General features: G+C 44.6%; 1 protein-coding gene and 1 non-coding gene across 3 annotated transcripts in view; one reads left to right on the plus strand and one right to left on the minus strand.

The window, feature by feature from the left end:
- The window catches only part of ADAM19 (ADAM metallopeptidase domain 19), a 95498-nt gene that overhangs the window by 47158 nt on the left and 25018 nt on the right, over positions 1-23322 (minus strand). For both annotated transcript variants that reach the window (XM_069592498.1, XM_069592497.1), the window contains exons 4-5: positions 7426-7504; positions 1988-2064 (exon numbers count right to left, since the gene is read on the minus strand). In XM_069592498.1, coding sequence (XP_069448599.1) covers positions 1988-2064; positions 7426-7504 — 156 coding nt within the window. The remainder of the gene's footprint in view (positions 1-1987; positions 2065-7425; positions 7505-23322) is intronic.
- LOC138441953 (U6 spliceosomal RNA) lies at positions 22977-23083 on the plus strand. The gene has a single exon (XR_011257511.1). It is a non-coding gene; the product is annotated as a U6 spliceosomal RNA (small nuclear RNA).

The raw sequence follows: 23322 nt of genomic DNA on the forward strand, positions 1-23322 counted from the left end.
AACTTGTGGTTACCAATGGGGAAAAGCAGGGGAAGGGATACATTGAGAGATTGAGACTGACATATATGCACTGCTGTATATAAACTAGATGACTAATAAGTACCTACTGTTCAGCACAGGGAACCCTACTCAATACTCCCTAGTAACCTATATCGGAAAAGAAACTAAAAAAGAGTGGATATGTGGATATATAAAACTGATCCACTTTACTGTATAGCCGAAACTAACCCAAAACACTGTAAATCAACTATATTCTGATAAAAATTAATTAAAAAAAAAGAAACAATTATTGACTGAATCAATCAAGAGAGGAAGGGTACACGTAGAAACACCTCCTTCTGGCTCATGAGAGCTAACATGTGTAAATCTTCCCAATGATGCCTTTAGTAACGTCACACTGAGAGCTTTGAATTGGTCATGGTGGGAATACTTTTATCACTATATTGGCAAATGCTAAAAATAAGGGCTTTACTTCTGTTTTTGTTTTCACAGAGCTAGTTTACCAACACACTGGGTACTACCTAGTATAGGCAATTAAAACTGAGGCAATTAGTATAGACAATTAGGTTTTTCAAATCATCATCCCTTTTCCAAAAGGAAGCAAGGGTGGGAAGAGTATAAATAAATGATATTACTTTAATAGACATGTAAATCCTACTATATGCAAAGCACCAGGGTAGGCTGGAGGAGGGAAACAGATACTGAGACAGAATTCATATTCTCAAGGGACACACATACTCAGGTATAAACTATAACTTGCACACGAGTCATCTGGGGATCCTGGTAAAATACAGGTTAAGATCCAGTAGGTCTGGGTGGGACTTGAGATACTGCATTTGAACAAGCTCCTAGGTGATGTTGATGATGCACCTCTGTGGGCCTCACCTAAGAAGCAAGGGTCTGGGAGGTGACCAAGTGCCCGTATGTACGGGCCAGTTAGCTATCTATTAGCACAATCTATGCTATTGTGCTACCTCAATGTGCAACCCTCACAACATGACAGAGGTCTATTTCCCTTACCCATATTTTACAAGTGACCGAGCTGGTCAACTGCTATTGGCTCAAAGCCAGGTTGTCTGGCTCACAGAATGAAGTCACTCTCTTTCCAACATGCCATCTAGATGGAACTTTTCACCTCATTTCCTGTCCTGAAGATTATCCTTGCTCCTCCCTTCTCTTCCTGCTCTTTTTCACTAGCTGCCCATTTCCCTTTTTACTGCTTATAAGCACTTCTACTGGAGAAGAGCAAAGAAGTGGGAATAAATGCTCAAACTCATCAATTTCAAGTGTATGAACCATTTCCTTTACGTCCTGTATTTTGGTGCTTTGACATCTGGGGCCTTGCCCCTGCCCCCAGGGTTAGCCAATTCCCTGAGACAGAACTCACCAGTGAGCACAGCATGCTGCTCCAATGGGGATCTAATTCTCTGGGCCACCACTCCCTTGCCTGTTCACCCCAGGGCCAGGTACCAGGCACCTAGTGACAGCCCCATGCCCCAGATCCCACTGAAACTATTAAAACTAGCCAATCCTAAGCTGCTTACCCCACCTTGCCTGTTCCTTCCCATAAAAACCATAATAAAGACTTGCCCATATTCCCTTCTCCCCCTCTGCCTCCTGAGTGACCCTTCGGCCCCCCACCAAACATGGCACGCCCCAACCTCTTGGGATCTTGAATACAGCCATCTTTCTAATGGCAGCTGTCTCCTACTCTGCTGGCTTCCTCATGCCCAAATAATAATAACACCTCAAGTTCCTCAGGAAAGAGTATGCTCAGTCCCAGTGAATTTGTGGGTTATTTTTATCATCATCATGAAGGATTATCATTCCCTTGTCCCTCCCAAGCTCAGCTTTTCTCAGAGCTGGCTTGTACACATTCTCTACGGACAGCTTCTCAAAGTCCCTGCCCAAGGCCAGCCCCACTTGTCCTCAACATTCCCTTCTTGGGGAGAGAGCCAGGTGCCCCTCGCACTGCAGGGCCTCTTACCTCGTTCCCCGGCAGGTGCTGAGTGTGACGCTGGACTGCTCCGCCTTCCTCACCGTCCCGTGGTAAAAGCAGTGATCCTAGCAAGGAGAGAGCGGCAGTCAGACCACAGGACACTACAAGTCAGCATGCTGGCATCCAGAGACAGTCAGGGACGACTGTACACCTACCGTAACCTCAGGTCTGCAAAGAGCTTTCCCAGCCACTGTTTTATTTGATCCTCATGATACTCCTGGGAGGAGGGACAGGGCGGATGCCATCATCCCCACTGAATCGATGAAGAAGCCAAGACTCAGAGGAGCAAAGGGATTTGCTGAAGGTCTCTCTGCTGGCTGGAGAAGCCAGGATTTCAGATCTCTTTCTATAACATGATGCTGGTCACAGGAAACACTGGCTTCCGAAAAGCTTGCCTCACCACTAGAGTCACCTCTGTGACCACCCCCCATGAGAGCTGAACTGTGTCCCCACCAAAATTCACGTCTACCCACTCTGCATTTCCAGTGCAGGGGGTACAGGTTTGATCCCTATCGGGGAACTAAGATCCCACAGGCCATGTGGTACAGACAAAAAAAAACTCCATATCTACTCAAAACCTCAGAATGTGATGTTACTTGGAACAGAGTCTTGATGTAATTAAATCAAGATGAGGCAATACTGGACTAGAATCCTTCTGAAAAGAGAAAAGGACACTGACACACACACCAAGAAGAAGGCCATTTGCAGGTAGAGGCAGAGATTAGAGAGATGAAACTAGAAGCCAGTGGGCACCAAGGACGGCCAGGAGCCACTAGAAGCTGAAAGAGGCTATGGAGGATCCTTCCCTAGAGACTACGGGGAGAGCATGGCCTTGGTTTTGAACTTCTAGCCTTCAGTGATGTGAAAGAACACATTTCTAATTGTCCTAAACCTCCAAGATTACAGTACTTTGCTGCAGCGGCCCTAGGAAACTGATCTATCACCCATCTTCCCTGCCTCCCTTGAATCCCCTGCACACCTGGACCAGACCTGACTTTGCACCTGTGTCCATGGACACTTGCAGGCCTGCTGCTGTGCTCTCACCAGGGCATATGTCACAGCCATCTGGTCTTCCCAACCCAGCTGGATTCCTCCTGGCTACACACAATGTGCCAGGCCCGGGGCTAGGCCCTAAGATACCACAGTGAGTAGAGTCCAGACTTCACAGGACTTAGCGTCTTGTGAGAGCCAGTCGTAGTTTAAAAGTCATACAGAAATACAAATCATAAAGAATGGCTTGAAATAAAGTTTGAGGTGTCAGCAGAATGTTTGATAAATAGGGTAGCCAGAGTATTTATGAGGCAAAGCAGGACTCTGCTGAGAGTGATAAAGCGCTAAACCAGACAGATGGACACAAACCAGGGCTGTCCTCAGCAGACCTATGGGTGATAACAAGGGACACATTCCTATAAACTTCATCCCAAATAAGTCAAAAGAGATAAGTTGGAGCAAAGAGAAAAAAGGTAAAATCCCCAGAGCGCAGTCTGGTTCTAAGGTCTTAAAAAGGATGTAAACTATGTAGTTGCAGATACGGAAGCCTTATCTTTCCCCACCAGCATCCCGTGAGCAGGGCCAATCAGAAATGTCCGGCATTTGCCCACATAACAACAGTCTGACTGAGCCATCACCAGGACCACACTTGACTGCGGTTGTTCCCTGGTCCCCAGCAGGCAGGCCTGTGAACCAGGAGACAGCTAAGTAAGCCATTTGTCCACATTCTCCAGTTCCAGTACCGCCCAGCTCTAGGTGTGACTGCAGTGTAACATGCTTTAAATATATAAAGGGTCTTCACACACATCACCTCGTGACATAATAATGCCTGCCATTTACTGGTACTAACAACAAGAGCTAACATCTACCCAGCTACTGCTCCTGGATAAACAACTTACACAGATTTTTTTTTCCCTTTAATTTTGATCATAGTCTTATGAGGTAGATACCGTTATTCTCACTCTCAACTAAAGTTGGAGAGGTTTCAAGTCATTCACAGACCACAGTGCAAAGTGCAGATGCAAACCCTAGCAGCCTGATTTCAGGCTCCACACTCGGCCTATCTTAGCAAAAGCAGACCCAGCAAAGTACATGGGCTTAATTTGTCAAAGCTCTATTATCGGAACCTTGGAGATCCAGTGGCTAAGACTCCATACTCCCAAGGCAGGGAGGCTGGGGCTCAATATCTGGTCAGGGAACTAGATCCCACGTGCTACAACTAAGAGCTTCCACGTTGCAACTAAGACCCAGCACAGTCAAATAAATATTAAAAATAAAAATAAAAAGCTCTATTATCTTTCAACACTGACTCAGACTGAGGTGTTAGTCTAAGCCTTGCTGCTGAGAGCAAGCAAAAAAACATGCTCCTTTTTCCCATCTTCTCTCAATTTCCTCATCTGTAAAATGTAGTGTTGGAAGAGATGCTTAAAAGTCAGTGATTCATCTTACCCTTCCATATCCCTGAGAGTCATATCTTAGCGTATCCAATATTCAGATGAGGAAACTCAACGTTAATATGGCTGAAAGGGTTTTTCAGGTCACACAGCTGGTTAAAGCCAAGACTAAAACCCTGGCTTCAGACCCCAAACTCTGCAATTTGTTCTACTGGAACACACCATTCCCCCTGCGACCTGACCTAGATCAGGGCTGGAACCCACGGGCCTGGCAATGAGCAGGATCAGGTTCCCAGAACTCCCACTACCCCCAGCCAAGTTTTGTGAGAGAGTGTGGTCTACATCACTTGGGTCAGCTGAAGCTAAGTGGTTTATTCCATTCCCATTTCTCTTTGGGTCTTCAGCTCCCAAATAAGAATACTGACTAGGAACCCCCGGGGCTGGGTGGGGGCTTTGCAAGACCCCAGCAGGAGGGGGATGTACTGAACAAGAAAACAGAGTCACCCTACATTAGCTGAGATGCACACTGGTCAACGAGCCCTTTGGGAAGGAGGGGCTGTCTGGGAGGGAGGGGAAGTTCTCTCACTGCCCTCTGTTTGTCAAAGGCCCTCACAGCATCTCTGCCCAATCCTGAGAACACAAAGAACAAGCACATGAACACAACAGCCATGAAGTCATCGCATTCCTTCTCAGTCTCTCGGCCTGAGGGGGCCACCCAGAGGGGGCTTTCGTAGCAGGAAGCATGAGCTCATGGCAAACTCATGCACTGAGACCCATTCTTCGGCTCTGGGTACAGAAGTGCAAGAGCCCAACGCAGAGGAGGGTGCTTTGTGAGGTCATAATGGTGAGGGGCTTCCGGCGCTTGTCCGTCCCCTCCCATCTTGCCGGAGACAGAGAACCGAAGTCTGAAGCGAGGAAGAAGTTTCAACCAGGGGCCATGAAAGGTGTGGAGCTACAGCTGGGGCCAGCTCCCCCAGAGATGAAAGGACACGGGCTACTTTGCTGCAGGCACTGGCCACTCCCTCCCCATCCAGGAAGGTCTCAGTGAAGAAGGCAGCACTGATCCTCACATCCAAAGATCCAACATAGCCCCGCAGTACCTACTTACTTCAGACCTCACAGACCCCACCGAAACATAACTGTCCTGTGTCCCTCTCCTCACTCAAGGGTGATCTGACCAACTCATCTGTGCTGTTAACAACTGACAGTGGCTGTCATTGTCTTCTAGGCTATTCTAAAGACTGGCAGGGCTATTTTAAGGACAGGGTCATGTGGGAATCTCGGGTTCCACAGGAAGCTGTTGGAGGGGCACTGAGGCACTGTGCTGCCTACCCGGCACACCTCCCAGGTCTGCACCCATGAAAGCCCATGATGCCCGACCCCAGAGGCAAAGACACTGCTCCTCCTGCCTGCATCCATCTTCCCCTCTCCTTCACCCCTGCTCTTTGCCATAGAGTTTGAGAGTGATAAGTTGCTTCAGTTGTACCCGACTCTTTGTGACCTTACAGACTGTAGCCTGCCAGGCTCCTCTATTCATGGGATTCTCCAGACAAGAACAGAGTCTGAGAACTGGAATTTCTCAACTTGGGCACCACTGACGTTTGAGACAGGATAACTGCTGTGGAGGGATGCCGGTGCACTGGAGAGTAACTGGCACATCCCTGGCCCCTACCCACCAGACAGTAGCAGCCACCTCCCAGTCATGACAATCCAAACTATCTCCATACATTGCCAAGCCTCCCATCCTTTGTTGGCTAAAATGGTCAAAGAAACAAATAGAACATTTTAGTTTATTTGCACCTGATTAACATTGGTATAAATCATCATGAAGCATATTTTCCTTGCTTTATTATGTTAGTTACCAACATATTCAACAAAGGTTTTTAAGAAATTACTTAAACCAAAATCACTCCTAATTGAGAACCACTACTCTAATCCAAGTTGGACACGACTGAGCAACTGAACTGAACTGAACTGAACTGACTCTAATCCTACAAATTCTAACAGGTCCCCTCTAGGAAAAGCTAGCAAATCATGAAATGTGTGTGATTCACGAACTTAAATGTCCACTGGTGACCAAATGGCATGATGAAGCAAACTAAAAGACTAAAACTGAAAGACCAGCTTTTAAATGACAAATTTTTGTGCAAGGGACTTCCCTGGTGGCCCAGTGGTTAAGAATTCAGCTTTCAATGCAGGGGCTGTGGGTTCGATCCCTGGTCCGGGACCTAAGATCCTACCTGTCGTTGTTGTTTAGTTGCTAAGTCATGTCCCACTCTTTTGCAAGCTCATGGACCGCAGCCCACCAGGTTCCTCTGTCCATGGGAATTCCCAGGCAAGAATACTGGTATGGGCTGCCATTTCCTCCTCCAGGGGATCTTTCCAGACCAGAGATCAAACCCTTGTCTCCTGCACTGCAGGTGGAATCTTTACTGCTGGGCCACCAGGGAAGCCTAAGATCCTGCATGACGGGTGGCAACTAAGCCCACACACCACAACTAGAGAGCCCGAACACTGCTAAGACCCAACGCAGCTAAAAATAAATGAATTAAAATTTTTTTTTCTTAAATTTCTGTACTAATAGCCAGACTCAAGTTTGAGGGAGAAAAATAGTCAATATGAAAATAGCAGCAAAATAAGAAAATCTTCACATCCTAAACTCACATTGACAAAGCAGATCACAAAACTTTACCCACCCATGTGAAAAAGCAACTAACACCTGACTAGGTGAAACAATCGCAAATCATTTCTTTTACTTAGATTTTTGTTAGGATGTGGGCAATACAGTGATTTGTATCAATTTTAATCAGATGCCATAAGCTTAAAATATGGTTTATTTCACCTTTTTAGCCAGCAAAGCATTATGAATCCATGAAACAACAAATTGATATGTTGTTTTTCCTGCTCATTCCCTGGATCTCAGTCAGGGAAAACAGTTCCTTCAGCGGAGGCATTGTCTTCACTGAGCTGCTCTCCTGGCTTCCTAGGGGTGGGGTTGTGACAGGGAAGCTGCCTGGGAGATATGTGTTGATCTGAACTTACCTCGGATTTCAGGGTAGTGGTTTGAGCGTCGCCACTTGGAGTATAACGCGTTTCTGTGTAGGCTGGAGCAAAAAGGTGCCTGAATAGAATAAAAAAAGACATTTGTCTCCTTAGAAAATAGACTTTACCCTCCTGGCAACAGTAGCCAGAGATCCTAACTGAACCTGGTAGAACCACCCCCAAGCACCTCCATGCAGAAGAAACAGGGCAGCATTACAGAAGGGCTTAAGGAATAAAAAGAAAAGCAGAATGAAGTTGGTTATGAATTTTGTGTTCACTGGGATCATCACTTAATTCAGCCACAACCAGATGCTGCTGAGCACCAAAGCAGTGATATTAGATCTTAATTTGTTCTGGGTCCTGGGAAGATCATGTGCAAACACACTCACAGAATTTCCTAGGGTCTGTGGACCCTACTATATACCTTAATTGATTATTTTCCCAGCACATCCACTAACTTTTGGTATCAGCACACCAACCATTCTTTAAGGGAATCCCTCCTCCCTGTTGCAGGTTTTGTTAAGATTGACAATTGACAATCAAGGTATCCTACCTAGCCTTGGCCCATTGTGCAAGCCAAGCCAATGGAGTAATGCTGCAAGAACGTAACAGATAGGAGCTATTTATCTGCTCCTTTGTTCCTGCTGCAAGGATTCTGGAAGTTTCCTTTGCCCATCTTTTATGAGACTTAATGGTTCAGATTTCCTGAGCCCTGGTTCTGTGTGTTACCTTTTCAATATTTCTTTTTTTTTTCTTTCTAAAATTGGATGTTGGTTTCTCTCCTGTTACAGACCTCTAGAAGTTGAGGTTAAGAATCCTTCGCCCAAGGCAAGGTGACCCCGAATAAGGCTTTCAGAATTTCTCTGAAACTTAAAAGAGCAATAAAAATGCCAAATGGATTCTTCAACTAGTTCAGCCACATTAAAAGCAGAATGAATCTAAAGAAAATCGAGGTTAGGAAGCAAAATGGTTTTTAATGGAAGGCATCATTAAAAATTGGAGTCTAACAAAAAAGAATTAAGTGGATCTCTATCTTTTACTATGGAAAGATGTTTAAAATGGAGTCAGATGAAAAATTTCAGGGAAGTATGTACTTTTTAAATCCCTTTAAATGGAAAAGTAATAGCAGTATACACTAGGGCAGGCATTGACAATAGCTGGAGAAGGACATGCCTGTCGGTAGTGGTAGTGATCTCAGGGGACTACAGAAGATGTTCACAATGTAAGCTGTATATTTCTGAAAAACTGGCTGATTAAAAAAAAAAATAATTATCACGTGTTTATTTTGAAAACGGAAAATCTAATTTGAAACTGCCTTTTAAAAAAAGAAAAAAATACAAGCTGGTGCCAGCGCAGAAAGCCAAAGGAATCCTCAGGGACCACCCTGGTTTTGTAAGAGGTGACATTTCCCACAAGACAGGGTCACTGAAGAGGGTTTCTAGGGTCACTCCAGAGTCACTTCCAGCTCTAAGTTCTGGGACTCCAGACTCTCAGATTCCCCTCCGCCCCCAGAGCACAGTCAGAAGGCAAATGCCACAAAGATCTTCTCCTGCATGATATCAAGCCCTTCAACATCCAGCCCTGAACAAGAAGAAAAGAAACCCAACAGGGAGATGTAAAAACAAAGCAAAGCAGAAAACCTAGTTTGTGTAGAGAAATTCCAACTTACATGGCAAGTTTGGGTCAGTAGCTAAACTGCCAGATTCTTTCTTCCTCTTTCTCCTTAACATTTAACCAGCCAAGGATCTAAGGGAAGAGTCACCCATTTGTCTGAAGGAGATAAACTCTAAGCCCCAGGAGGACAGAGGCCAAGCTGTTTGCTCACCAGTATATACTGATGCTTAACATTTACTCAAAGGAAGGATGTGTTAACTACTGAATGAATGAATGAGTGAGTGAAGCAGGTAGTCACTGAGCATGCTAGGAGCTTAGGGCATGGTGTGGAATCTGAGAGACTAAGCTTCAGCCCCTGCTCTGACATTTACTATCTCTATAGCCAGAAGGGAGTTACTTTACCTCTCTGAACCTGTTTCCTCTTCTGCAAAAACCCTTCCGCTCAACAGAGTTGTCATCAGAGTAAAATGACATAATGCATGAAAAGAACTTAAAATCAGGCCTGGCTCAGAGTGGAGCTCAGGAAACATTAGTGATTATCACAATTGCTTTCAACAGGGATTGTGATGGGAAGAACCAAGAAAAACTGGCGGAATTTACCTATTTCCTTCCAACTCCCCCCCAGCCATAAACTCCCCAGTATATCACTTGAAAGAGGCGAGAAAACAATGAGCTCATTCCTGCAGCCCATTTCTGTGGTCTACGTTACAGACTGCATAATGGATGGTCAGTCAGGAGCTCAGAATATAATGGTTCATCCCGGGTGCCAGATGTGAATGTTCCCACAAAGCGCACTCTTGGAACCACATCCTCAGCCTCTTCAACATCTTGGGAGTTGAGGGGTGGGGTGGAATATTCATCTAGTAACACCAGGATGATCCAAAAAAGAGAGCAATCCAGACAACCTCAGAGGAGTCCAAATTCTTGTCAGTTCTCAGCCACACGTCCTCAGAAGGGTGAGCATCATTCTACACCTTCTTGTTCTGAGGTTCTGCCTCTGTCACTCAGAGCCTCAGCACTGAGAGAGACGTCAAGAATCATTAAGCCAAACTGGCTAGACTATGTGTTCCTTGAGAACAGGGAGCACACGGCTGCCTTGTTCAAGGCTTCTGCTCAGCTCCTAGCACCAGGCAGGTTTATTCTGTGAAAAAGTGGATGAATGGATAAATGAACGAACAAATGAATCCTGTACCTTGTGTAGGAATCTGCCAAATGGCCATCCTGCACTGGACATCTCCGGACCACCTACTCCATTCCTGACCACATACGGTAGTTAGAGAAAGTTGTTACACTGAACCAAAAGCTACCTTTCTCTGTAATCTGTACCCACCGGCCTCATTCTGTCTTCTGAGTCTACATGAAACAATTCTTCCACCTAACTGCCCTTTTTAGGATCAGCAGCATCAGCATCACCTAGGAACTAGTTTAAAATGCAGATTGTTAGAAACAAAACAAAAAACGATGCAGACTGCCCGGCCTCATCCCAGATGGCCTGAAGAACACAGAAACTGATACTGGAGCCCAGACATCTGTTGTAATAACTCTTTGAATGATTCTCATGCAGAACCACCACCCTAGACCGCAAGTTCGCAACATATTTTTAAGGCAGGCAAACTTCAGAAATATCCACCTGTCTCACCTTTCTGCATCCATCGCACCCTGTATCTTTCTGAGCTAAAGAAACCCCAAAAAGTTGCCATCAAAATAGCTCATGTGTGTTTATTTAAGTGTGAAATCATTCCACCTTCACAACACACCTATGAGGACACTGTGACCTCAAGACCTGTAATTTGTCCAAGCTGTCACAGCACAGCGTCAGAGGCAGGTTTCAAAGCCAAGTCTGTTAGACCAGACCACTTTTTAAGCAGCTGTCTGCTCTGTCTCTATTAGAAGTGATAGCTGAGTGATAGTTGCTCAGCCATGCCTGACTCTTTGCAACCCCATGGACTGTAGCCTGCCAGGCTCCTCTGTCTATAGAATTCTCCAGGCAAGATTACTGCAGTGGGTTGCCATTTCCTTCTCCAAGGAAGGAAAAAGCATATTAGAAAGCAGAAGCATAAAATGAAAACATTGTCAGCAGTAGTCCAAGGAACAATTTCATGGTGATGACAGCAGTTTTGAGAACATGTGATGCCACAAAAAGGAGGCTCCTGGCTCTTAGATGTGAGAATATCTGCAGAGAAGAGAAAAGGGATAGCAAAACACAGGGCAAGATAAAGAGGATGGACATGTAAGGACTTCAACGCTATTTCAGTTGCTTTATTCCTCAATAATCCTTTCCCCAAATGGGGTTGCAATATTAGCCAGGAAGGTCATCCTTCCTTCTATAAGCAAAAGGATGAGTCACGTTTCATCACTACCATCTGTGCAATTGTACTGATTCATAAAACGCTGCTTTTAAATGCTCCCCAGTGCCCCCAAGCTAGGCTCATCTATGCCCTCTAAGCACCAAAGACGATCCCCTCAGAGACGGGGCCGCAGAGCCCCTGAGTGGCCCAGCTCAGCCCAGCCGTCCCTTCTCCAACCACATCTTGTTCTCATCTCCTCTCTGACAAGGGGCTGGCTCAGCAGATCTGCAGGAAGCCGTCTCTCACCACTGGAGTGTATTAGGTTTTTCAGGAAACAGTTGTGAGTGATGTACATCCAGGAAGAGAGAAGGACTGTCCAAGATTTCCCACCCCGCCCCCTCCTTTTTCTGGCTTTGACAGAAAAGCAGTTTCTGAAGAAGTGCCTCCCACCCGTGCCCTCAGGGCTCACAAGCCCATCGGCAGGCAGAGATCGCACACCATCCCAAGGCTCACTGCAGTGCTCACTTTGGGAGAAACCCTGGCTGCCCTGGCCCCAAAGTCCTCAAGCAATCTCCTGACTCTTTGCGTCTTTTGAAATCCAACTGGGAAAATAAACTGTCTTCCAACTACTGGACATAAAATGTAAGGTCACTCTTCAGAGAAGGACAACAGAATTGCCCATGGTGGCCTGGAAACTGTACACTCAGCCAGACCCCAAACAAGCTGCAGTTGCAACAGCCCTGACTCACCTTTTCCAAGGCTCACAGGCCTCAAATCCAGAACTGTCCCTTTAATGATTATATGTTATTAAACAATAACTAAATCGCTAAATTGTATAGACTCTTTGCAACCCTATGGACCGCAGCCCGCCAGCCTCCTCTGTCTATGGGATTCTCTCCATGGGATTCTCCCAGCGAGAATACTGGAGTGGGGAGCCTTCTCCAGGGGATCTTCCCCACCAAGGGATCAGACTCTCACATCGCCTGCTTGGCAGGCAGATTCTTTATCACCGAGCCACCAGGGAAGCCCTTAAAGGCTATGGACTTGTCAGACCAATTTCAAATGCTTCTTAGAAACTTCTAAGAAACTTCTTAGAAACTTAGAGAAATAAGTTTCTTTAAAACTCCTTCTGGGGAAAGAGAAGTGACAGGACTAAAACAAATTTGCAAAACATCTTCCTGAGTTCAATCCCCCTACCCTGCTACTACAGATAAGCAAATCAGTGAAGACAAGTGATAACAATTTCCAAACTACCTTGAAAAACAACCTACCCAGACAAGCTCAGCATAAACAAACATGAGCCTGCTCATCCCAGCGGCTATTTTTACTGACACCTCCTTCTCCCAGGTCTTGTTTCGTATCTGGCTCTTTCAGGAGTATTGGGGCACTTATACACTGGTAGTGCTTGGGAGGTAGGCTGTGCTGGTCCCTCTCCTCCTCTCCGGGGGAGCTGCTCCCTCACCCCATCCACCTGTGGAGCTGGTAACACAGGCTTTTTCATTTCTCACTCATATTCCTAACGCCGTCATTACGGGACTCGCCACAGCAACATCACACCCGGAAATGCTGTGGAAAAATATAAAACCCCAGGCCCCACTGAGAATTTAAGTCTCTAGAGAAGGACTCAGAAATCTATATTTTTAATAGTTTTTCCAGGTGATGCTTTTTCAGGCTGTGGGAATTCTACTCCATTATACCAATTTTAACATTCTTAATTCTTTTTCTCATTTCTAGCCTCCTAAAGCACCCTCTCAAAATCTAAAGGTGACACCAGCTCAACCTAGACGGCAAGTCCAGGGCCCAGACAGGGCTGGTTTCAGTACCAGTTGCACACTCCAGCTGTCGTTCCAAACCCTGAAAATCAGGCAAAAGATCACGGTGGCGCCTTTCAACGTTACACAAGGGCACTGACAAACTGCAGACTCTGAGAAGCCTGACTGAGGTTCTTTGGACTCCGTCGGGGGAAATGTAGCTTTGAAAGACTATTTACAATTAATTAAGGCAGCTCTTGTAAAACCCTGTAAGAGTAGATGTTAACTTGTAAAAACTTTATAAGATACAACATCGATGCAAAGGATTTCCACCTAACAGAAAAGATAACCCTCAAGGTTATGATTTTATTGCCCCTAGGATAGGAACCAATTTTATATGTAATTTAGCAATGTTATCTCAGCATTCTCTGTCCACTATTGAAATATATATGCATATATACACGTACACCTATATATGTTTCCCTTATCTATCCAGTTTTTATACCAGTTTTATAATTTTGTCGGTTCCCTCATTAATTAAATAAAACTTAGACAAAAGCTCACTAGTGAAAAAAAGAACTGTTTTCACTTGAGCCACCTAAATTCCGTTTCCTAGACTGCAAATAAACAATGTGATAATTATGATCTCATAGCCCCACTGAAAGGATCAAATGAGAAAATACATTCAAAATACTAGCTATGACATTTTTAAGTTCTGTGAATTTGGACAAATTAGTTAGCCTCTCTGAGTCTCAGTTTTCTCATCTATAAAATGGGGGAAATAATCGAATCTACTTCATAGAATTGTTATACAAAGTTAGACAAGTATCTATGAATATCTGCTAAATAAAATGAACAAAAGCAAAAGAACTCTTTGTAAAGTATAAAGTATTTGTTTCTACAAATATCACTGCGAACATTTTCTCTAGGACTAGCTATGTGCATGTGGGCTTCCCAGGTGGTGCGGTTGGTAAAGAATTTGCCTGCCATTGCAGGACATGCAAGAGACCTGGGTTCAATCCCTGGATTAGGAAGATCTAGAGAAGGAAAGGGCAACCCCCTTCGGAATTCTTGCCTGGACAGAGGAGCCTGGTGGGCTACAGTCCGTGAGGTCACAAGAGTCAAACACAACTAAGCGACTGAGTGCACGCACACATCTATGGGCACATGGGGTAAAGCCAGGTAATTTTCAAACCAAGACAATGGGTTTCTCAGGTTTTGATAATACTAGTCTCTCTCCTTTTGGGTATGTTTGGAAATTTCTACATTCATATTTTTTTAACCAGAGAGGCAATACTAAGCATGTCACAAGCTCCTCAGCCTCAGTTTCCCTTTCTCTCAAATGGAAATGGTGATACCCAGGACAGGAACACACTGGGAAGAGCTTTTGAAAAGCAGAGAGTGACATTCTAGTATAATGGCCAGTGTCCATATTTGGGACAAAATAACAGATTCAGTAAGTAGTGTTTTGTTGTCTTTTGTTTTCAAAGAGCAAGAAAGAAAAGGGGAGGAGAGAGCTCAATCTGTCTCAGAACCAAGACTTCCAAAGCCGTGCTCATTTCACCTCTGACTCTAAAGGAATGGAAACAAAGCAACATGCCAAAGGCAAGGATCTAAAGCCAAATAAGGGGCCCACAGGCAGAGGCACTCCTTGGGCAGAGGTGTTTCTTCTGATGTAAAGAGTAGGAGATCTCCTCTACTGCACTCACTCACTTGGATCATGCATCGTGGCTGCCAGAGGGCCAGCTCCAGGAGCAGTGCCACAAAGCAAGATGGTGCCACCCACAAGCCTGGCGCAAAGCCAAAGCATGTTGTCTTTCCTTCTATTAACGAAGTGTCCAAACAATGCATTAAATCAACACTGTTTTTCACGGATCACATCTCATTACATCTTCTCCCAGTTCCTACAAGACCTGCACCCTTCCGACCAGCTCCTGGTCCTGTGTTTGGCTTTTGTGTTGTTGACCAAAGGATGTTTGGATGAGCACTATTTACTCCTTTGGTCAGCAGGGCCTTCATTTAATCCTCTTCAGGCCTCACTCTTGGCTGCCTCCACGATGAATAACCTGTCTGTGCAAACAGGGCTGACCTCTTGGAGTGGGGATGCTTAACTGTCAGGGACCTAAGAGGCCTGCAGAATGGCTCACCCAAGAGGAATTTATAAGTTTGTTTTGCAGTGTCCTGTAAAGTACCCATATAGGCACTTAGGGAATTGGATAAGAAGAGTTCAGGGAAATGAGAAAGCTGAAAAAAAAAAGTGCCTAGTGCATTAGCAAACAGTTTCTGGTAAATAACCATAGTTATCAGATTAACCCGAAGGGAAGAGTCAATGCAAGAGGCAATGGTTAAACTGTATAGTAAACTTTGGGGATAAGACACGGGGCAAGTGAAGAAAAGAAACCTCTAAGACCACAGGACCTCTGAAAATATGCTTAGAAAAAGGGAGTAGGTAGGCCAGCCCATGAATAAAAGCAAACAAACAAAAAGTGAAGACCACAAACGAACCTGCCCTACGTGTGAGTTCCTGGTCCCTTTTAGGCTCTGATTAAATATCCCAGTAACTTTGATAAACCTTGCCCAGTGTTTTTCAGCATGCTAAAGGACAAATCACAGCAAATGCACATGTCAAGAAGGTTTGAACTTGAAAAGTCTTCCTTGATCACAGTGGACATGTGTTATCCTGGACTGCCCAGTATCTCTGCCATTTTCCTGGGAAAATAGTGCCAAGTTTGCATTTAGAGAAATATTCCCCTCTTGCTGCATGCTGAGTTGGGTTACCTGGAGTTAGTCATAACAAAGTAGGACAATCAGGTCTCATTTCATTGAATTTCAAGATGAGTGACACCTGGTGAAAATGACTGGAACTGAGACACACCATTGGTGGCACCGGAAGAGACCACCTAACTTCCTGGACCCTGTCCTTTCAAGCCTTATTTCTTCAGCTTTTCCCTCACTCTGTTGTCTCATACCCTGCTCATAAAGCAGTTTTTTGGAGAGGAGGGGGATTGTGAATAAATTTCAGACAGCAACAAAAAAAATCTTTATATATGTAATCAGGTTCTCTGTTCAGTGCTTCTCCCCACACCACCCTCTACTCTTACCAATGCAGAATTTGAAAAAGAACGAAAGTAACCTACCAACATCACACAATTGTATTTTGCTTCAAAACTCATCAGTCTAAATAAAGTTAGCTAATCATCAGCAGTAGATAATCCAAGAGTTGGGCCATCCAGACACTGCCAGGAGGCAGAGAGGAAGGATGTTCATGAAATCTCATCAATGAATGCTTATTAAGCAGCACAATGTGGTACAAACTACAGGGCACGTGACCTCAGGAAGGCCAAGTCCCTCCCCACTTGAATTCATCATGTATTTGCTCTGAATTCTTGGCCAAGGTGTGGTACCTCTTCAGAACCTCAGGCCATGCACTTGCAGGGCCTCTTTGGAACAGCCATTCCACAAATATGTACTGAGGCCAATCATGTGCCAGGCACTGTGCTAGGTGGTGCGGAGGAGGCAAGTACTGCTTTCCTGCCCTCCACGTGGCAACTCGCTCATGAGGATTAGAGGAGGCTGAAGGGGTGGCAGATCACAGCACCCCGGATGTGCAACTTTAGTGAGAGGATCATTTTGAGCCAAAGGCAACTGAGAAGAAGCAGATACAAGGAAAGGTCCCTGTCCTCCTTCCATTTGCCTAAAAAGAAGACATCAGTTGCCCAAGGTCCTCTACCAGGAAAGACAAAAGCTAATCAGCAGAGATAGTTTTAGGCCCCATCAGCCTGGAGACGGTACCAGAGGAATCTACACAACAAACATTACAAACCAGCCTTTATCTATCATGCAGTTCCCAAATATTTACCTTCCCACAGTTACCTGCCTTTCAGTTCAGTTCAGTTCAGTTGCTCAGTTGTGTCCGACTCTTTGTGACCCCATGAATCGCAGCACGCCAGGCCTCCCTGTCCATCACCAACTCCCGGAGTTCACTCAGACTCATGTCCATCGAGTCAGTGATGCCATCCAGCCATCTCATCCTCGGTCGTCACTTTCTCCTACTGCCCCCAATCCCTCCGAGCATCAGAGTCTTTTCCAATGAGTCAACTCTTCGCATGAGGTGGCCAAAGTACTGGAGTTTCAGCTTCAGCATCATTCCCTCCAAAGAAATCCCAGGGCTGATCTCCTTCAGAATGGACTGGTTGGATCTCCTTGCAGTCCAAGGGACTCTCAAGAGTCTTCTCCAACACCACAGTTCAAAAGCATCAATTCTTCGGTGCTCAGCCTTCTTCATAGTCCAACTCTCACATCCATACATGACCACAGGAAAAACCAGAGCCTTGACTAGGCGGACCTTAGTCGGCAAAGTAATGTCTCTGCTTTTAAATATGCTATCTAGGTTGGTCATAACTTTTCTTCCAAGGAGTAAGCATCTTTTAATTTCATGGCTGAAGTCACCATCTGCGGTGATTTTGGAGGCCAAAAAAATAAAGTCTGACACTGTTTCCACTGTTTCCCTGTCTATTTCCCATGAAGTGATGGAACTGGATGCCATGATCTTCATTTTCTGAATGTTGAGCTTTAAGCCAACTTTTTCACTCTCCTCTTTCACTTTCATCAAGAGGCTTTTTAGCTCCTCTTCACTTTCTGCCCTAAGGGTGGTGTCATCTGTATATCTGAGGTTATTGAGATTTCTCCCGGCAATCTTGATTCCAGCTTGTGTTTCTTCCAGCCCAGCATTTCTCATGATGTACTCTGCATGAAAGTTAAATAAGCAGGGTGACAATATACAGCCTTGACGTACTCCTTTTCCTATTTGGAACCAGTCTGTTGTTCCATGTCCAGTTCTAACTGTTGCCTCCTGGCCTGCATACAGATTTCTCAAGAGGCAGGTCAGGTGGTCTGGTATTCCCATCTCTTCCAGATTTTTCCACAGTTTATTGTGATCCACACAGTCAAAGGCTTTGGCATAGTCAATAAAGCAGAAATAGATGTTTTTCTGGAACTCTCTTGCTTTTTCCATGATCCAGCGGATGTTGGCAATTTGATCTCTGGTTCCTCTGCCTTTTCTAAAACCAGTTTGAACATCAGGAAGTTCACGGTTCACATATTGCTGAAGCCTGGCTTGGAGAATTTTGAGCATTACTTTACTAGCATGTGAGATGAGTGCAATTGTGCGGTAGTTCGAGCATTCTTTGGCATTGCCTTTCTTTGGGATTGGAATGAAAACTGACCTTTTCCAGTCCTGTGGCCACTGCTGAGTTTTCCAAATTTGTTGGCATATTGAATGCAGCACTTTCACAGCATCATCTTTAAGGATTTGAAACAGCTCAACTGGAATTCCATCACCTCCACTAGCTTTGTTCGTAGTGATGCTTTCTAAGGCCCACTTGACTTCACATTCCAGGATGTCTGGCTCTAGATGAGTGATCACATCATCATAATTATCTGGGTCGTGAAGATCTGTTTTGTACAGTTCTTCCGTGTATTCTTGCCACCTCTTAATATCTTCTGCTTCTGTTAGGTCCATACCATTTCTGTCTTTTATCAAGTCCATCTTTGCATGAAATGTTCCCTTGGTATCTCTAATTTTCTTGAAGAGATCTCTAGTCTTTCCCATTCTGTTGTTTTCTTCTATTTCTTTCCATTGATCGCTGAAGAAGGCTTTCTTATCTCTTCTTGCTATTCTTTGGAACTCTGCATTCAGATGCTTATATCTTTCCTTTTCTCCTTTGCTATTGCCTCTTTCCTTTTCACAGCTATTTGTAAGACTCCCCAGACAGCCATTTTGCTTTTTTGCATGTCTTTTCCATGGGGATGGTCTTGATCTCTGTCTCCTGTACAATGTCACGAACCTCATTCCATAGTTCATCAGGCACTCTGTCTATCAGATCTAGGCCTTTAAATCTATTTCTCACTTCCACTGTATACCTGCCTTTAGAAGCCTAAAACCTCTTTCCTTTTTCTTACCATTTCTCTACAAACTTATTGTCTTTTGTTGAAGATGCTACAGAAGCCTGACTGCCAACTGTCATTTATTTTTTTCTGGGTACCTCCCATGTATACACTTTAATAAACTTCTGTTTTTCTCTGCTAATCTCTTTTGTTACAGCTGAGAACTTGAACAGGTAGTCAGAAATTGATTTTTCTTTCTTTCCAAGGCCATCTGTGAAAGTACTTTGAAAACACCAACAGGCCACACAGAAGGTAGGTATTACTAGTTGGTCCCTAGAAACCAAGTTTCTGTTTTATAACCTATTGGGCTGGCCAAAAACTTCCTTCCTTGCTAGAACTACTGCAAACCAGAGCAGCAATCAACTCCCAGTTTCCCTTAACAAGCTGCCTACAGCTTTGGAGGAGGGGTGCCTGTGCACGAGTGTGGGTGTGTGGAAAGCAGAGAGAGGAAGAGCTGCCTAGGGGTCAGGGACTCACCATCCTCAACACTGCTAATCTCCTTTTCCACAGCCATATTCCTGTCATCACACACATGAAAGGCCAGTTTAACCTCTGCATTCTTACCGAAGCCCCAGTCCAGCATTAAAGCCAGATAAAGAGCTTTTAGCATACAAGGAGTCTAACATCTCTCCCAACACTTAGATTCCCTCTTTCTCTAGCACTTCAGTCTTCCTCCAAGGGAATCCCTTCCCATGACTTGTCCTTCCTTTCCCGGGAAGGGGGACTTGGAAAGAGAAACCACGCCTGATATAATGCAGCCATTCTACCCCGTGGCCCATCTGGATCTCTCTCCAGGGAGACTGATGCAAGAGAAGAAAACATGGGGGCTGCCAGTTTTCTGCAAAATCATAACCTCAGGGGTGGAAGGAGGAGGAAAAGGGGGCAGTGGGGCACATGGGTGCTATGGAGGGGCCTGGAAGACAACCATAAGTACAGAAGTCATAAAGACCCCAATTCTCCTTAAACTGGCTGAGGAGTCTGGCTCTGCTCCACCCACTCAATGATATCATTGTTTTCAGCAAAAGTCAATCTGAGAATCCACAAGGAGGTCCTCAGTGAGGCCTCATCAGTTCCTGGGAGACCAAGTGCTTAGAATTGTAGATAAGGGGGGAAGTCTATATACAAAGAGTCCAAATTATAAAGATAACCAGGGTAAGGACATACTTCACTTCTGCCAGGACTTTTAGGGTCATGGAAAGAATATAGGATGCTACTTTTCACATAGATTTTATCAGTGGATTCCCAACCACCACAAGCAGACAAAGTTGATGACTAGGGGTTGTTCCCTTCAACTAATGGGAAAACTAAAGATCTGAGAAGAGAAGTGGCTTATCCAAGGTTCCACTACCAGCTAAGAACAAACCCTGGGACTCAAACCACTGTCCTGCTACTTTCTCCAGTCAGGAACCTCAGATTGGCCTTGGAAGCCATCCTCTTCCTCAGCTCATATTCAAGCCATTTCTCGGTCTCCATGATGCCACCCTAGTAATATCTGTGGAATGTGACTCTTCTGCAATCTCTTCCCTAAATTAGATCAACATCACCTCCCCTTCAGATTCTAAAAAAGCTTTTGAATGAGTCTGATTACTATTGCCAGTCTTGCCCCTTTGAATCCATCCTCCAAACTTTCATCTAAGTAATCTTTCTCACATGCTTTGGATGCTGTCAGTATATGGCTTTTAAAGTCATCTTTGTCAGCTTCCTGTTGCCCTGAAGATACACACCAACCCTTTTAATGAGGCTACAAAGCCTTTCAAGGACTCTCCCCTGCCCACCTGGACCATTTCCTTCCTCTTGCCTTCTATTCCAATTTCATCATCAACAAAGGCCTTTGTTCTTGCTACCCGCCCTGGGTGGAACTCACCCCCTTGAATAAACCAGCCCTCTACCACCCCCCTACTTCTTCCTTTTGCTTTACTCGTCCTCGAAGGCTTCCCCAACCCCTGAGCCAGGGTAGGTTCCCCTTCCCCATGCTCCCACAGTACTTTCTACTTCCCCCCATCATAGCATGCCCCACACTGGTCAATAATGATCGGCTTATCTTTCTCCTCCAATGAGCAAGCACCAAGACAGCAGACTGTGTCTTGCTTGCCATTACTCTTCCAGGAACACTCAGGACTTAGCCCAATGCCAGCCACATGGCTGGTATGCACAGTATTTGTTAAATGAAGGAAGAGAAAGTAAGAGAGACAGGAAGTTAAGAATTCCCAACGAGCAATCCATAACTCAAACCCAGTACACTGGAGACTCTTGTTAGTAAAACCAGGGATTCTCTGACCCAATAACTGCTCCCAGGTGAGTTTGAGCAAGACCTGCAATTTGCTCCAGGGTACCCAAAAGCCTGTTCATTCAGTATTCAAGGTATCAACCAAAGGTGTGTATATGTCACTGAGTTCTAAACAGAGAAAGAGTAAAGGTTACCTTCTTAAAATCAGATTAAATCTCAGGACAGAACCAGTCCAGAGGCCTCAGAACTGGCCTCCTCCTCCCATAGAGAAGGAGAACTCTTCCCCAGATAATCATGTTCCATTTCCTAAGCACAAATGCTGAAGAGCAGAGATATCCTCCAGCTTCCAGAGAGTCTGGATGAAGAATCTAGGCACATCCTTGAAGATGAAAAATTAGGTCTGTAAGGTGGGACTTCAAGCACATCTCCCAAATCCAAATGCATAGCCATACGTCAATCTCCATCCTGCTCTCCAGGCCCTGCTTCTCAGGAGACCCCATCCACCCACTCTGAATTGTGGAAGAAGCTATATTTCCCTTGGACCAGTCCCTCTCAGGCCAAGGCTCCATCCACCAGGTCCATCTCCTTTCACTCAGCTCAGCCCAAATTTCCCTTCAATGAAGAGGGGTGGAGAAAGGGCTTCTACTCATCGAGGTGCAGGAAATACAGTTCAGCTTTAAATCGCACCTCAAGCCTCTTCCCTAAAAATGTCACATCTACCTCTCTGACCATGTGGTTTTACCAGAAGCAAGAGAGAAACCAACTCAAGGTCAAAAATAAGAGGACCAAAAAAAAAGTGAACTCTAAGTCACTCAAATCCTCAGGTAGCCCAAATGTAGAAGGGCAAGAAACCCCTTCCCCACTGCCACATACTACTCTTCTGAAATACAATGATTTGGCTAGCTGGAATACTGAATTCCTAAGAGTTTATTAGCACTACAGTTTTGGTTCCCCTAGATCCAGACCAAATATTTATATATTAATTTCTCAGTCTGAATTCCTTTCTCATTCTTCCACTCATCTCTCCTCCCTCCTTCATCCAAAGCCTCCCCTCCTTGCTCCCACAAGACAGAGCTCCAAGGAACCCTCCTTAGGGAAGCTTTCTCTAGCTCCTAATCAGAAATTCTTCCTTCCTATGGCTCCCTCTGTACTTTACTTTTAACTCTATTAAGTAAATCTATAACCAGCTTCTTATTATGCTGTGTGAGTATATTCTCTCCCACAGAGAGTAAATAGCTGGAGGGCAAGGATATGGTCTTTGCATCTACTCCCTAGAACACCTAGCACAGGACTTTACACATGGGTGCTCAATAAATATTTGCTGAAATCAATACTTCCAAGATACAGTAATCAAAACAACATGGCACTGGCACAAAAACAGATATGTGGATCAACAGAACAGAAGAGAGAGCCCAGAAATAAACCTGCACACCTACCATCAATTAATCTTCAACAAAGGAGGTAAGAATATACAATGGGAAAAAAGGCTCAGCAAGTGGGGTTGGGGAACTTGGACAGCTGCATGTAAATGAGTGAAGTTAGAACACATCCACTCACCAACACAAAAATAAACTCAAAGTGGCTTAAAGACTTAAACATAAGACATGACACCATAAGCTCCGAGAAGAGAATATAAGCAAAACATTCTCTGACATAAATCATACCAATCTTCTCTTAGGTCAGTCTCCCAAGGTAATAGAAATAAAAGCAAAAATAAACAAATGGGTGCTCGCTTCGGCAGCACATATACTAAAATTGGAATGATACAGAGAAGATTAGCATGGCCCCTGCGCAAGGATGACATGCAAATTAGTGAAGCATTCCATATTTTTAGCAAAAATCAACAAAGCCAAAAGCTGGTTCTTTGAAAGGATAAATAAAACTGACAAACCATTAGCCAGACTCATCAAGAAACAAAGAGAGAAAAATCATATCAATAAAATTAGAAATGAAAATGGAGAGAATCACAACAGACAACACAGAAATACAAAGGATCATAAGAGACTACTATCAGCAATTGTATGCCAATAAAATGGACAACATGGAAGAAATGGACAAATTCTTAGAAAAG

The sequence above is a fragment of the Ovis canadensis genome, chromosome 5 (assembly GCF_042477335.2).
Source record: "Ovis canadensis isolate MfBH-ARS-UI-01 breed Bighorn chromosome 5, ARS-UI_OviCan_v2, whole genome shotgun sequence".
Lineage (NCBI taxonomy): Eukaryota > Metazoa > Chordata > Mammalia > Artiodactyla > Bovidae > Ovis > Ovis canadensis.